General features: G+C 45.8%; 2 protein-coding genes across 2 annotated transcripts in view; both read right to left on the bottom strand.

The window, feature by feature from the left end:
• Positions 1 to 582: 582 nt before the first annotated feature.
• Positions 583 to 10,640, bottom strand: LOC124381497 (serine/threonine-protein phosphatase 4 regulatory subunit 3-like). The gene is made up of 16 exons (XM_046843203.1): positions 10,198 to 10,640; positions 8,974 to 9,029; positions 8,785 to 8,883; positions 8,080 to 8,703; positions 6,826 to 6,903; positions 6,597 to 6,713; positions 6,369 to 6,488; positions 5,069 to 5,200; positions 4,884 to 4,980; positions 4,756 to 4,797; positions 4,510 to 4,668; positions 4,264 to 4,433; positions 4,039 to 4,178; positions 3,245 to 3,393; positions 2,950 to 3,137; positions 583 to 2,634 (listed from the first exon to the last, which is right to left on the bottom strand). Exons 1-16 carry the CDS (start codon positions 10,337 to 10,339, stop codon positions 2,521 to 2,523), a joined length of 2,427 nt encoding a protein of 808 aa, XP_046699159.1. The 5' UTR covers positions 10,340 to 10,640; the 3' UTR covers positions 583 to 2,520.
• A 2,860-nt stretch (positions 10,641 to 13,500) lies between these two features.
• Positions 13,501 to 15,231, bottom strand: part of LOC124381666 (polyribonucleotide nucleotidyltransferase 1, mitochondrial) — a 15,499-nt gene continuing 13,768 nt past the window's right edge. The window contains exons 27-28 of the mRNA XM_046843476.1: positions 14,773 to 14,820; positions 13,501 to 13,841 (exon numbers count right to left, since the gene is read on the bottom strand). Of these exons, the coding sequence (XP_046699432.1) occupies positions 13,695 to 13,841; positions 14,773 to 14,820 (195 nt within the window). The 3' untranslated portion in view covers positions 13,501 to 13,694. The remainder of the gene's footprint in view (positions 13,842 to 14,772; positions 14,821 to 15,231) is intronic.

Raw genomic sequence — 15,231 nt, 5'->3', positions numbered from 1 at the left:
TGCAACCCTTCCCCCATTGTTCAAAACATTCCACAAAATCATCGATTACTGGCACTGCCCCCGGTGGCCGTCAACTGTAAGTGGCGTCACTTCCCAATACAAATCACGCCCAATAATATACGACGGCTTTCAGTGAAACGCATCGGAAACACAAATGTAAAAGGAATTGCGATTGGCAGGTTACACACGTGACTCAAAGAAAAACGCAACTGCAAATACATTACGCGAGTCCTTTCGAAATATTGTACCGCCATAAATCCTATTATAGTGTATAACATACATACAGAAATCCTATATCCTATAAATAGTATTGTATTAAATGTGATATGCTGTACTGAATAATGCTCCATAACACACTGTTCACTTGTACCATATATTCTACAATTGCATACTAGTATACGTAATTAATACCATCACATCTCATCTCCTGCATGCTGCTAAAACACAGAACAGGTATTTTATTTTCTGCAAAGCTGTGTAGGAGACGGAAAGATCGGAATACAGTCGCCTTTAACCCAAACAACTCCTTTTTTTATGGTTTTGGAAAGACAGGTGTCGGGGTAGGAAGATCGACCAAACGAATAAATAAACGGACAGACTTTATTTGCATTGAAAAATCCCACCTTTGCATGAACAACAGCTTTACACACTCTCAGCACCACGGACAGCTCTTTTCTCCAAAATCAAATACCTTAAAAAAAAAAAAAAGTTTTTCAATTTATTTATTTTTTTGACTCCAGAGCAGTTCGATAGAATTTAGTTGGGGTGACCTTGGGCAGCCTTTCCATAGATACTCCACACGACTGTTTACGCTCTGAATAACGCTCACCATACTTGGACGTATGCTTCGTACGTTTCATCGTTTTGTCGTGTGCTGACGTATGTTGGTTCGTTCACCCAACTGGAATATGGTCTCCAACCTTCCCTGCTTCAAAACAACTCATTCAACTTGCACCTGTGGAGGTGGAGCAGTCTACTAACATGCTCTCCTGGTCTCAGTCTTGCACAAGTTCTTCTGGTAGAGACGAAAAATGTCCAATTTGGACCCCACAGAACGTTCTTCCACTTTGTGATTTTAGTTTGTTACATAGAATTTAAAAGGAACACACACTTGCGTCTTAAAAGCCATCAAAGACGCGGCGTTTCCACACAAGTTCTACAGTTTCCTTGTCCTTCTATTGTTAGAGGTTTCATTTACAGAACATGATAGAGAATGCACCTCTAACTCATCCGCTTGTTTGGAGGCCAATTTAATTCAAAATCACAAACGAACGGTACACAATTCCTGTGGAGGTTATGAAGAACAAAGAAAGAAAAAAAAAAAAACCAAACACATAAAACCAAAGCCTTCAATACTCTAGAATTATACTGGTTCTTTACTGGGTTCCTGGCCACACAATCAGATGCCGTTTCCAGCTGGTGAAACTTCATCCGCATGCAAAAACTTCTCGCTGAGCTGCAAACTACGGCCCTGAAACGACGCCAGGAACCGCCTTCTATGGCTTATTGAGAGGTCGGTCTTTGTGAACGATAAAAAGAGAAACGCCGCGTGCTGGTGATGCGTCGCGTTCGAGATCCGCGGCTGAGGAGCGGAGCCTGCGCTCCTCCGAGAAGCCTTCGTTTATGACACGAGAGGAGGCGGGGCCGTGTTCCGTTCATCTGCAAAACAACTTCGACTGCGGTTTAATACGTGTTTAATAGACGTTATTAAAAACAGCATCACAACTTCTTTCGAGTGAAGTGTTCTTCAAACGAATAAAACAAACTGGATTAAAAAAAATAATAATAATGGGTGGGTGGGGTGGGGGGCAACCATGGGTCCGCTATAAAGCGTGCCAAAAGAGGATGAGAACAATGTACACTGGCATGTTACTCTTTTCCAAATTAAAAAAAAATAAAATAAAAAAAAGGGGGGGGGGGGTGGTTGGGGTGGAAATGGTACTGCTGTACAACGACTGGTGATAAAATCATGAAAGACACGAGGTTCTAGTTTCAAGTCAAGGACATGGACAACATACAAGTCCTGCTCCTCAGACCCTTTTCTTTTTTTATTTTGGTTTGGCCCCTCACCCCACCCCCCCTTTTTTTTTCCAATTTTATGCTCCCTTAACCGAACCAGTGGATCAGTAGGCTCAGCCAATCAGTCTTCTATTCCTAAATAGCTAGTCCTGCTAGGCTGAACAGCTCTCTGGTGTGTGGAGGGGAAAAAAAAAAAAAAAGAAGAAAAAAATCCCCAGCTGTGAAGAAGTTTCTGCGTTCCTGCTCAGACAGCTCGGCACGGCCGGGTCACGGGGGGTGGGGGGGGGGGAGGATGGAGTAGGATGGAGAAAAAGAAGACGGAGAGAAGGACGCGTGACCGCGGCGTGGCTCGGCTGCTCGTGTCTGATGGTTGTGCTGAAGCAGGAGAGTTCAGGTCGTGTCCTAATCCTGTCGCTCCCCTAAATCCGGGACTCTTCGGCACCGTGGAATTGCGGACGCGTTCTTTTTTTTTTTTTTTGGATTGATTGATGGGTTGTTTTTTTACGAGCCCAGACGAGGGCGCTTTCGGGGAGCCAGATCGTCGTCCTCGTCCTCTTCGTCCTCTCCTTCCTCGTCTTCATCATCGGGGTAGTCCACGAGACCCACCAGTCCGGTCTGAACAACGGCAAAACAAAATTAGAACTAAACCGTTCCCTAAATGTGACACTGTTTAAATATGGACATAATTTGTAGTTACAGCTACAATTCCGTTTTTTATACAAAGTAGAAATAAATTGATTTCAGGACTGAATTATTCTCGTATTGCAGCGACTCTTAAAGTCGAAGCATTTAAATAGAATAAAAGAAAAGAATTGACACTTCTATGGTCAGACTGAAGTGCCTCCGTGAAGAAATTCAATGAAAAGAAAAAAAAAAAAAACATCATGATTGTGTGTTGTGTATGATTATGACTAGAAAAGCCACGCCCACCTTGACCACCGGCGTTGAGGCGACCGTCACCCCCTTGGCCGAGGAGCTGTTTGGACTGGCGGGGGATGCGGATGGCGCCGGTTTCTCGCCGTTTGCGTTGGCGGTGGCAGTGGAATGCGAGATGGTGAACTTAAAGCTGCCGGTCTGCGTTCTCTTTGGGAGGTTCTCCTTGTCCTCGCTTTCTTTAACTGTGATGAGACGAGACGAGAGAGATGAGAGGGAGAGAGACAGAGGGGGGCTGGATTGTAAAGCACAATAATAAGGAAGGAGGAGGGGAAAAAGGGCGAGAACACACCTTTTTTGGCTCCCATAAACTTTCCGTAGCTTTCAGGAAAATCTTCCTCGACCCGCTTTTCGACTCCGGAGTCGGTCTCGTCCTCGTCGTCTTCTTCGTTGAACCAGATGTCTTCGTCGTCCTCGACAGACCGGGCGTCACGCCGGTACCTGCGAACGAGCGGCTTTTCGTTACTCGAGTCAAGAAACTTTTATTCATAAAGCTGACGCGGTCACAACGTTCCTCCTGAACCCTGGGGTGATCATGAAACAGAGCCATGCCAAATTTCACTTTAATTAGTCCATTCATTTAAATTAGTTAATAGTGGAATATAATTTACAGGGTTAATATTTCCAGAGGAAAAGAAAAGGAAAGTGTCCTGAGTGGGTGTTTTTTTTTGTCGTCGTCAAGCCAAATATCGCTTAACTTTTGTACTCTTACATCTGGGGTACAATTACTCTCATTTGTAGTTGTAATACACCTGAAGTTGCGAAAGAACGAAAACTCCAACAACCACAGAAACTAAAACAGACCCATTTTTCACTGCTGCAGGAACATTTTAACGAGCATTAGAGGAAGCGGTATATGGACGTGGGAAAATTAAGACTTGTCTTTAAAATCAAAGACTAAAAACAGCGACTTTTTACAACCTAAACTTTGATTTTTTTTTATTTTAGACATTGAGACCCCATGGACATCGCACTAAACAGGTGATACCTGTTTATTAATGACGACAATTTACCCTTTAATTAGTTAATTAACGCCGATTCACCAGATTTTTTTATTGTAAAAAAAAGAAAAGAAAGAAAAGTGACCTGCTGAGCCCTCGGCTCTGTCTGTTCTTCTCTTGCTCGTAGCGACCCTTTAGACCTTTGAACGTCTGGACATATTCGATGGACTCGAGTGCTTTGTAGAAATTGTCGACGATGTGAGCGATGAGCGACTTAATGTCCTCCTGAGAACGTGAAATTTAAAGAAATGAATAAAAAGCACCACTTTAAGAAGCCGTGCTTTTTTAAACAAAAAAAACAAAACCTCACCACTTTGATGAATTCGAAGAGCTCGATGATGGCCGAGTTGAGGAGGTTGTACCTCGTCCCGTTGTCCAGCAAAGCGTTGATGACTGGCTCGAACAGGTTCCCTTTGATGATGTAGCGGTTGTAGTACTCATCCTTCAGGCCGATTATCCTCCTCATGAAACGCAAGGCACCTGCGAGGGCACGGAAACGGAGTGAGAGAACGCCACGGCGACGCGACACCCAACTTAACGCTTAACGGGGACTCACAGAGGGCGAGGAAGGTGTGTTTGGAGTTCATGAGCACCAGCACTCTTCTCAACAGGTCCTTGTTCATTATGTAGTTCTTGATGTGGTACGTGTGGTGCTCCACGCAGAACGTCAGCAGCTCCAGGATCAGAGCGAGGAGCTGAGCCGTCTGGAAATTGTCTGCCGTGAAAAAGAGAGAGGACGGATTTTTAGACTAAAACTAGACAGAGACAAATTCGACGTGATGACGGGACGTGTCGCTTTTACCTGGACAAACCGGCTTTACTTTCGTGGATCCTTCGGGTAAATCTGTCAAAATCGAGCATGAACGACTTTTACAAACAGATCCATATGTAAGAAAAGGGAATAAATGAGGTTACAGAACAACACGGCACCTTTCCTCTCCTCGGCCGTGTTGGCCAGCAGCGGCGCGGTGAGAACGTGCATGCAGTACTTGTAGAAAAAGCTGAGGAACTCTGTCTTCTCGGTTTTCTAGACATACAGGGAGAAAAGTCTTTTTACAAACTCGTGCGCAAAAAAACAGCGGCCTGTGTGACGAGAAACGAGATCGTAAACTCACGTTGGTGGGAGCCAGCATGTTCTCGGGGTCAATGAGGGTCCGGAGAAGACCCATGAGCTGCACGGCTCCGCCCAGCTCGGGATCCGAGTCACAGATCATCTGCTTTATCACCAGGTTGATCAGAAGAACATCCTGAGAGAAAAAAAAAAAAACAAACATACATGAGGGAGTAAAACAGCTGGGTCTGCTGATCACTGTTTTAGTTCACACACACACACACACACACACACACACACACACACACACACACACACACACACACACACACCTCAATCATCATCTTTCGGCTGCTCCAATCAGTCTCCATACCCCCGTTCTCTACATCTGCCTCTTTCAAACCATCTCAATCTCGTCACCCTCGCCTTGTCTCCAAAATGTCCTACATGTGCTGTCCCTCTAATAAACTCATTTCTAATCCTGTCCATCGTCGTCACTCCCACCGAACATCTCAACATCTTCAGCTCTGCTACCTCCAGCTCCACTTCCTGTCTTTTACTCAATGCCACTGTCTCTAATCCATACAACATCTCAGGTCTCACCACAGTCCTATAAACTTTCCCTTTCACTCTCACAGATACTCTTCTATCACAAATCACTCCTGCTATCACTCTTCTCCACCCACTCCACCCTGCCTGCACTCTTTTCTTCACTTCTCTAACACACACTCCATTACTCTACCCCAGGTACCTGAACTCCTCCACCTTCTCCACTTCTTCTCCCTGCAACCGCAACCCTCCACTGCCCTCCCTCTCATTCACACACATGTACTCTGTCTTACTCCTACTGACTTTCATTCCCCTTCTCTCCAGCGTGTACCTCCACCTCTCCAGGCTCTTCTCCACCTGCTCCCTTCTCTCACCACAAATCACAATATCATCTGCAAACATCATAGTCCATGGAGACTCCTGTCTGACCTCGTCCTTCAATACTGCAAACAGGAAAGGGCTCAGAGCCGATCCTTGATCACACACATACTTCTCTGACACACCAGACTTCCTCATACTATACCACCACTCCTCTCTCCACCCTGTCGTACGCTTTCTCTAAATCCACAAACACAACTCCTTCTGACCTTCTCTATACTTCTCCATCAACATTCTCAAAGCAAATAATGCGTCTGTGGTGCTCTTCCTCGGCATGAAACCATACTGCTGCTCACAGATGGTCACCTCTTCTCTCAACCTGGCTTCCACTACTCTTGCCCATAACTTCATGGTGTGACACACTGCACGGAAATTGTGCCAAACCGAAACTTTAAAATCGAGGTGTTTTTTTTAAATGAAATTGTTTCTGTACTCACATCATCTTCAGCCTGCTGTGGCTCCTGCATCACAAACTCTCGCACCATGGACGGACTGAACTCCACCAGGTAGGAGAAGATGTCTGTGGCTGCCGCTCGCACCTGCAGGTCATCCATCCCCTTTAAAAAAAATAAAAAGGGGGCGGGGGGACGATTTGAATTGAAAAGCGAACACACTCCGAGCAGTATTCTGACTCCGCCCACTCTGTGTTTATCCCACAGACTCACCATTATAATTTCCAGTGCGGGTAAAATTCCTAAATTCGCCAGAGTCTTGAAAAACGCGTCTCTGTTCTGAGGCTGAAGCGTTTGTGAGAAAGCGCAGAACTCTTTAAAGAAGTTCACCTGAAGACACACACACACACACACACACACACACACACACACACACACACTTTAGTTACTACAGATATCGCAGACTGAAGCTGTGTATTAACGGTAATGAACGTAATCCTACCAGCTCTCTCCTTTTCCCATCTTCTGTGGCTTCATCTGTGAGCTGAGCAAACACTTCAGTCAGGAATTTCTCGTCCTCCTGGACAACACGGGAAAGACAATGACCTTAAATGCAATGTACATATTCTACATCAGTGGTCCCCAACCCCCAGGTCAATCTATGTCTATGACTCACTCTTGATGCATGTCATGATGCCTCGGTCACATGTCTTACCTCCATCCACTACCCTTTTAAAGGAGCTCCGGCCGCTAACACATAATACATTACCGCTAAACTCAAACCCCCAAGAGAGAAAAATTAACACAAATCAACACAGTGGATTCACGTTTATTATTATATTAATAAAATACCAGTTTTTATGGTGGTATTTTATTTTGATGTATTTATCCACCACACCTTAAATATGGTCCGACATTAAACCAGTCCGTGGGGAAGAAAAGGTTGGGGACCACTGAACTACACCATAACTGCCAGCTAGAGACGCTTTTACATCACAATAACGACCTCGTTACAAACGACTAGAAATGAGTGCAAATGACACGTTCAGCTTTCCCACAAAAAACTAAAAGTCTGATGCATTTGTGAGCAATTTATCCTCCAGTTCACCTCCACTGAAACTTCATATTTTAACCCAGATAACGAGAGAGAGAGAGAGAGCAGCTATATAAATAGACAGACGGATGAAAGGACAATGTGAGAGTGAGAGATTAATAGACAGTGGTAGGTAGATAGACAGAGAGAGACAGACAAACAAAGATAAATAAACAGACGGACAGACGGGCGGGTGGAGAGAGAGAGAGAGAGAGGGGCGGGTGGAGAGAGAGAGAGAGAGAGGCGGGCGGACAAAGAGAGAGAGAGACAGGCGGGCGGGCGGACGGACAAAGAGAGAGACACCCTCAGGCGGGCGGGCGGACGGACAAAGAGAGAGACACCCTCAGGCGGGCGGGCGGACGGACAGAGAGAGACACCCTCAGGCGGGCGGGCGGACGGACAAAGAGAGAGAGAGACAGGCGGGCGGACGGACAAAGAGAGACACCTCAGGCGGGCGGGCGGACGGACAGAGAGAGACACCTCAGGCGGGCGGGCGGACGGACAGAGAGACCGCGACGGACGGACAGAGAGAGACCCCGGCGGACGGACGGACAGAGAGAGACCCCGGCGGACGGACGGACAGAGAGAGACCCCGGCGGACGGACGGACAGAGAGAGACCCCGGCGGACGGACAGAGAGAGACCGGCGGACAGTTAATCTCACCTGCAGCATGCTCACGATCTCCACCTTGTTGAAGAAGATGAAGGAGGTGAGTGTGGAGAGGAAGTTCTCCTCGAAGACGGAGGGCGTGGGCAGGATGATGTCCTGGATGTACTGCACGCGGTAGGTCTGGTGGATCTTCTGCCTGAGTTCCGAGTCCGTGATGGGAATCACCTCTTTGAAGCGCGCGGTGTTGGTGAGGAAGTCGCGGTGCCTCCTGGGCTGGATGAGCGCCGGGTCGTACTCCAGGCAGCCCACCACGTCCATGATGCACTCGTCCGAGAACATGACCTCGAACAGCGCCGCCTTGTTAAGGAAGAGCGCACCGCGTACGATCTCGTACAAGTGGCGCAGACCCTCGTGCTCGCCCAGTTCCTCGCACGTCCTGAAGAGCTGCAGCAGCCTCTGCATGTAGCCGTCGCTCACCAGCGCCAGCGCCAACTTCTCCCTGCGGATGGGGGACGACAGGACCGAGGTCACCAGGTCAGCGATCTCCTCCAGGTGTGCCAGCTCGCAGGCTGGAAGCTCCACCGTGTGGCTCGTCTCGGGAATCTCCTCGAAACGCTCCTCCTCGGACTCATCAATGGGATCCTGGGTGATCTCCACAGACGGGTCTTTACCCTGGACCTGGACAAGGACAAACATTAATAAAAAAAAAATATACAAATAACAGCTGGCAGTCGCATTTCAGGATCCGTAGCCTTGTACCTGACAGATCTTCTCCCAGATTTCATCACAGCCTGCTTTCTCTTGGAAACTCAACGCCAGATCATAATTCTCCGCCTCGGACCAAACGATAAGAGTGTCCTTTAAAAATGAACAAAAAGAAACAGCATGAAGAACAGACGAAACCACGGATCTCACGAGGGAGTTTCAGAAGCGCTCCTCGCGACTCACCTGCTGTTTCTGATACGCCGTGTTTGGGTTGATTTTGGACTCCAGTAACAGAGACCCTGAGGAAAAACAGCCACAGTTAGAAGCTGACGTGTACAGAGCAATTTCACAAGACGACGCGCGGGAGGAGAACCGCCCGAGATGTTTTCGTTTTCAGCCACAAAACACAATAAAAGGGAGCGTTAGTAAGAGACGTGTACTGGGGGACGAGACGTGTACTGGGGGACGAGCCGTGGTGCGTATACGATCTGGTGTAGGGCTGGTGTAGAACGGGTATGTGATATAGAGACAGAAGGATGGACAGATTGATAGATAGATAAACAGATGTAGAGATAAATCAATGGATGATAGAGAGACAAACAGAGGAATAGATGACTAGATAAATAAAAGGAATGATAGATGGACAGAGATATAAATCTTTCAATTGAGACAGATAAACAGACAGACAGAGAGATAGACAGATATAAAAATAGATAAATAGATAGAGAGAGAGATGGATGGATAGATAGATAGATAAACAGTAAATGGGTAGATGTGAATAGGTCAAAAGTTTATGGACACCATGAGCTCAGTACGAGATTGTTCGACATCTCAGAGGGGTTCAGCAGGACTGAGGGTCAGCGCTCTGTAGCAGAAGATCTTCCACTCCATCTACAGCATATCTTCAGATACAAGATCTGGTCTCCTAGTTGAAGTGAATCTCAGTTTGGATGAGGAACATCATGGCTGAGGAACTCAGGTGTCCCAATACTTTTGCCTAAACAACGTTACTCGATATAATTATTTAATATCGAGTATTTTATTTTATATTTTGTGTTAAACATCTGAAAATGTAAATACTCTTCAGCCCTGAATAAAAGAGAAGACGAAACAATACAGGAAGTAAAGATTAGCTGAGGTAAATAAACGCTGATGTGGAGTTTAATGGAACAGTGGAGTAACGGAGGGAAATGTGAGGGACAATATTGAGCTCGAGGCTAAAGGAGATTAGCATGTCTTCATCACGGAAACGTTTATAACACGTTTTATACGCGTTAGTGTGTGTTTTATTGTGTTTAGTTTGGATGCGGAAGAGGAAATGGAGCTTAAAGGGTAACTTTAGGGGGCTTGAAGTTCCTGAGGGCGAACTTGCCTAGCATAGCATAGATTATCTTAGCATAGCATAGATTAGCTTAGCATAGCATAGATTAGCTTAGCATAGATTAGCATAGCATAGGGGAGCCTTACCGTCCGCCTCGGCCCGCACCAGCAGCGCGATCCCGTTCAACCGATCCACATAGGCGGATGAAACGTGTCCGGTTCCCTGGTCGTCCCATTGCCTCTCCTCGTTGAGCGTGTAGACTTTCACACGCCGCCGCGTATCCGACATGCTTCAACCCCTCAATCACAAACCCCCCGAAAAATCCTCCTCCCTCCCCCTTTCAACGCGACCCTTTTTTATGTAACCCCCACCTTTCAACTCCTACACTTCATCACACCTAATAACCACATCTTACCTCCTAACACACTAAATACCCCGCGAATAAACAAAAAACAGCGGCTTTATTCGCTCTTTTTAACCCCCCAAAAATAATACAAACCGGGTCTAGTTCTCTCGCTCTATTATCGCTCCAACACAACGTCCGCCATCTTGTAACCCCGAGCTGCAGCTACGTTTCAATTCACATACGCAAACACTATCTAGGCGCCCTATCTTAGCCGCACTAGGGCTACGTCCTAAGAAGCAGATAGGCGCTTTTTCTATGACACTAGGACGCGTAATGAAACGCGGTCAGAGGCTCTGTCCGATTACACCGTCTCTGCGCACTTCAAAGCGCACTAGATGAAAATGTCCGCCATTTTGTAGTCACGTCCGTGAAGCGGGCAAAGGGGGGGAGGAGGAGGAGGGGAGGAGGAGGAGGGGTTGTATACATACTATATATTTATATATTTACAGAATTTACATTTACATATTTATATTTGAACAGCAATAAATTCATATTGCACATACTTACAATTCAATGTTTTATTTTTAATACTCAGCACCCAGAAATATAATCCGATAATCCAATCATTAGATTTGAAAATATAAACAATTTTGGTGACTAAAATCAATAACGTCACCGATTTACAAAATTAAATTGTCTTATCTATTTAAATTGATCAAAATCCTATTAACGGGTCTACGGTCACGTGTCTGCTCCCGAACCAATCACATCGCACGATTCCACAGCGGCTCCCTTCTTCCTGGTCTTCAGACTTTCAGTGTTTCTGTATCTCAAAGCTTCTCCCAGAGGTTTTTCTCTACACCAAATAATGTTTCAGCCTCTCGTTTATCACATTTAATACACATCAATGCCCCCGACAAACCATATCAATCCTAAAAAATGATGATTGGGCATAATCTGAGGTAGCACGCTTGTAAAACATCTTGTGGTTCTTCCTCGGCTTCTTTTTTGCACATCCCCTTTCACAGACGCTCTTATAATAATTTTCTGAGATGATGTTCCACTGGATTTCGTGGAAATTTCAAAGATTTCGTTCAAAGACTTGGGTCTCCTAGTTCATGCTCCAGCAACCAAAGGCCTCCTATACAATTGGGTGCCTCCAAATTTGTGGTAATCGCTATTACACATGTATAAATGGTGGACCCAGCCATCAGGTCACTCTCAGTGCCGGCCCAAAGCCCGGATAAATGTGGAGGGTTGTGTTATGAAGGACATCAAGCGTAAAACATGCGGATCACGAATCAGACTTTCATACCGGATCGGTCGAGGCCCAGGTTACCAACAACCGCCACAGGTATCGTTATCCAACAGGGTACCGATGGAAATTGGGCTACTGTTGGCTGAAGGAGGAGAAGGAGTGGAGGAAGACGTCTACAGAGACAGCAGGGAAAGGAGAAGTGTAGGAGAGTGGAGGTTCGGGTTGGTACTTTAAATGTTGGTACTATGACTGGTAAAGGGAGAGAGGGAGCTGATATGATGGAGAGGAGAAAGGTAGATATGTTGTGTGTTCAGGAGAACAAGTGGAAAGAGAGTAAGAGCAGGAACATTGGAGGTGGATTTAAACTGTTCTATCATGGTGTGGATGGAAAGAGAAATTGTGTAGGGGTGATTCTGAAGGAAGAGTACAGTAAGAGTGTAGTGGAGGTGAAGAGAGTTTCTGATAGGGTGATGAACATGAAGCTGGAAGTTGAAGGGATGATGATAAATGTCATCAGTGTTTATGCTCCACAAGTGGGATGTGAGATGGAGGAGAAGGAAAGATTCTGAGGTGAAGTGGTAGATGGTGTACCTAGAAATGAAAGATTGGTGATTGGTGCAGACTTTAATGGGCATGTAGGTGAAGGGAACAGAGGTGATGAGGAGGTGATGGTAGGTATGGTTTTAAAGAGAGGAATGTGGAAGGGCAGATGGTGGTAGATTTTGCTAAAAGGATGGAAATGGCAGTGGTGAACACGTATTTTAAGAATAAGGAGGATCATAGGGTGACGTATAAGAGTGGAGGAAGGATGGACCAAGCTGGGAAGGATGTGCTGCGAGTTAGAGCAATAAAGGATGGAGATGGAAATGTGTTGACTAGTGAGGAGAGTGTTGAGAAGATGGAGGGAGGATTTTAACCAGCTTATGAACGAGAAAAATGAGAGAGAGAAGGTTGTGAGCAGCGATTAAGAGGATGAAGAGTGGAAAGTCGGTTGGACCAGATGACATACCAGTAGAAGCATGGAGATGTTTAGGAGAGACACAGTGGAGTTTTTAACAAGATTGTTTAAAGAGATTTTGGGAGGTGAGAAGATGCCTGAGGAATGGAGAAGGAGTGTGCTGGTACTGATCTTTAAGAATAAGGGAGATGTGCAGACCTGCAGTAACTACAGGGGAATAAAGTCACACCATGAAGTTATGGGAAAGAGTAGTGGAAACCAGGCTGAGAGAAGAGGTGACCATCTGTGAGCAGCAGTATGGTCTCATGCCGAGGAAGATCACCACAGACACATTATTTTCTTTGAGAATGTTGATGGAGAAGTATAGAGAAGGTCAGAAGGAGTTGCATTGCGTGTTTGTGGATTTAGAGAAAGCATACGACAGGGTGGAGAGAGGAGTTGTGGTATTTTATAAGTAAGTCAGATGTGTCAGAAGTATGTGTCAAGGATCGGCTCTGAGCCCTTTTCTGTTTGCAGCGGTGATGGACAGGTTGATGGACGAGGTCAGACAGGAGTTTCCGTGGACTATGATGTTTGCGGATGATATTGTGATTTGTGGTGGGAGTAGGGAGCAGATTGAGAAGATCCTGGAGAGATGGAGGTACACGCTGGAGAGAAGGGGAATGAAAGTCAGTAGGAGTAAGACAGAGTACATGTGTGTGAATGAGAGGGAGAGCAGTGGTGTGGTTGCAGCATCTCCTGGTGTTTTTAAGTTGGAAAAAATGGTTGCAATTTTTGTTTTTGTGCTTACTTTATGCATGGGTGCCAATATTTTCGAAGTTTTGCTCGGGTGCAATTTAGAAAACAATAAACACAATTAGGAGAGTTTTATATAGAAATTCGGTCTGTACAATTTTATAATTTTATTTTATAACGTACACTTTCAGTACATTTTTATATATATATACTTTAAACGGTGCAGATTTCACGGAATCCCTCCACAGCAAAGCAGCAGTTTCCTCCCTCCTGATTCGCCAACGCACACGACGCATCATTTGCGTCAAAACTAACGAGCAATTGAGTCCGAAGCGCGTTGCCGAGGTCAGGAGGACGTCGGTGTGTCCGCCGTTCCCATGGTGATGCTCTGCCTCTCGCTCAGAGTCTTCACAACCGTGGCTGCGGGAGACTGGAGAACTTTCCGTGACAACCTCATCCTGCCGTCCGTGGGGTCGCGGCCGAAATATTTCACCTGACAAACACAGGAAACAGAGCAGACCTTTATCGTGAGCTAGCTTAGCTTAATGCATACCATTTGAATAAATCTTCTCAAAGGAGGAGGAGGACAGAGGACAGTAAATCTGTACTGAGTATTGTCCCTTGAGAAGATGCACGCAAATGCGAGGGGTGCACTAACTTTTGTGAGATACCGTGTACCTGAAGAAATACGCAAATTTTAACGGCACGTTTAATGCAGCACGCATTTGGATTCAAGCAACATGCAAGAGGCGAAGTTAGACTGCATCAAGGATCGGCTCTGAGCCCTTTGCTGTTTGTAGTGATAATGGACAGGTTGAAGGACGAGGTCAGACAGATCTTGTGATTTGTGGTGAGAGTAGGTAGCAGGTGGAGAAGCGCCTGGAGAGGTGAAGGTACACGCTGGAGAGAAGGGGAATGAAAGTCAGTAGGAGTAAGACAGAGTACATGTGTGTGAATGAGAGGGAGGGCAGTGGAGGGGTGCGGTTGCAGGGAGAAGAGGTGGAGAAGGTGGAGAAGTTCATGTATCTGGGGTCAACAGTGCAAAGTAATGGAGAGTGTGTTAGAGAAGTGAAGAAAAGAGTGCAGGCAGGGTGGAGTGGGTGGAGAAGAGTGATAGCAGGAGTGATTTGTGATTGGAGAGTATCTGTAAGAGTGAAAGGGAAAGTTTATAGGACTGTGGTGAGACCTGAGATGTTGTATGGTTTAGAGACAGTGGCATTGAGTAAAAGACAGGAAGTGGAGCTGGAGGTAGCAGAGCTGAAGATGTTGAGATGTTCATTGGGAGTGACGACGATGGACAGGATTTGAAACGAGTTTATCGACGAAAGAATTTCACTACGTGTTGGTGTATAGGAGACGAATATAAACGCCTTGTTCCTCTTTACACGTTTGCGTTTGGGAAATGCTGCGTAGGCAGGACACACCTGGATCTGCTGACCGACCTCCAGTCCGAGTGCAGTGGGATGTTTGATCTGTTAAAAGCAAGAGGGTAAAGAAGCTTGTCAGAATAACAAAACGCACTCTACACTTTCTTTCCCATGCAGATTCAGGGTTTTATTTAAGAAAAAACCTCTCAAACTGCATATATACCTATAATTATAATCAGGTTGCCAGATTTGGATCAGGGTTATTGCTGGTGTTTTGGGCTTGTTCTGCAGTTTGGGCAAATCAGAAATGTGTGTGCACAGCAGTGAACTGTGGTTTTCATAATTTTTTAGTATTTTCCACATTGTAAATTGATACCGCAGACATCCAAACGGAGAAAGGACACATCTGGAACAGGTTTTAATCCACAGGTTTAAGGCGCTTGAGTTCATTTGGAACATTTCTTGCCTTCTGAATGTGCTTTAGACCATCAGTTGTCAAATAAAAACAAACTAAAT

Source organism: Silurus meridionalis, chromosome 28, assembly GCF_014805685.1.
Source record: "Silurus meridionalis isolate SWU-2019-XX chromosome 28, ASM1480568v1, whole genome shotgun sequence".
NCBI classification, from domain to species: Eukaryota; Metazoa; Chordata; class Actinopteri; order Siluriformes; family Siluridae; genus Silurus; species Silurus meridionalis.
Note: the sequence above shows the minus strand (reverse complement) of the source record. Positions and strands in the feature narration are given on the sequence as shown.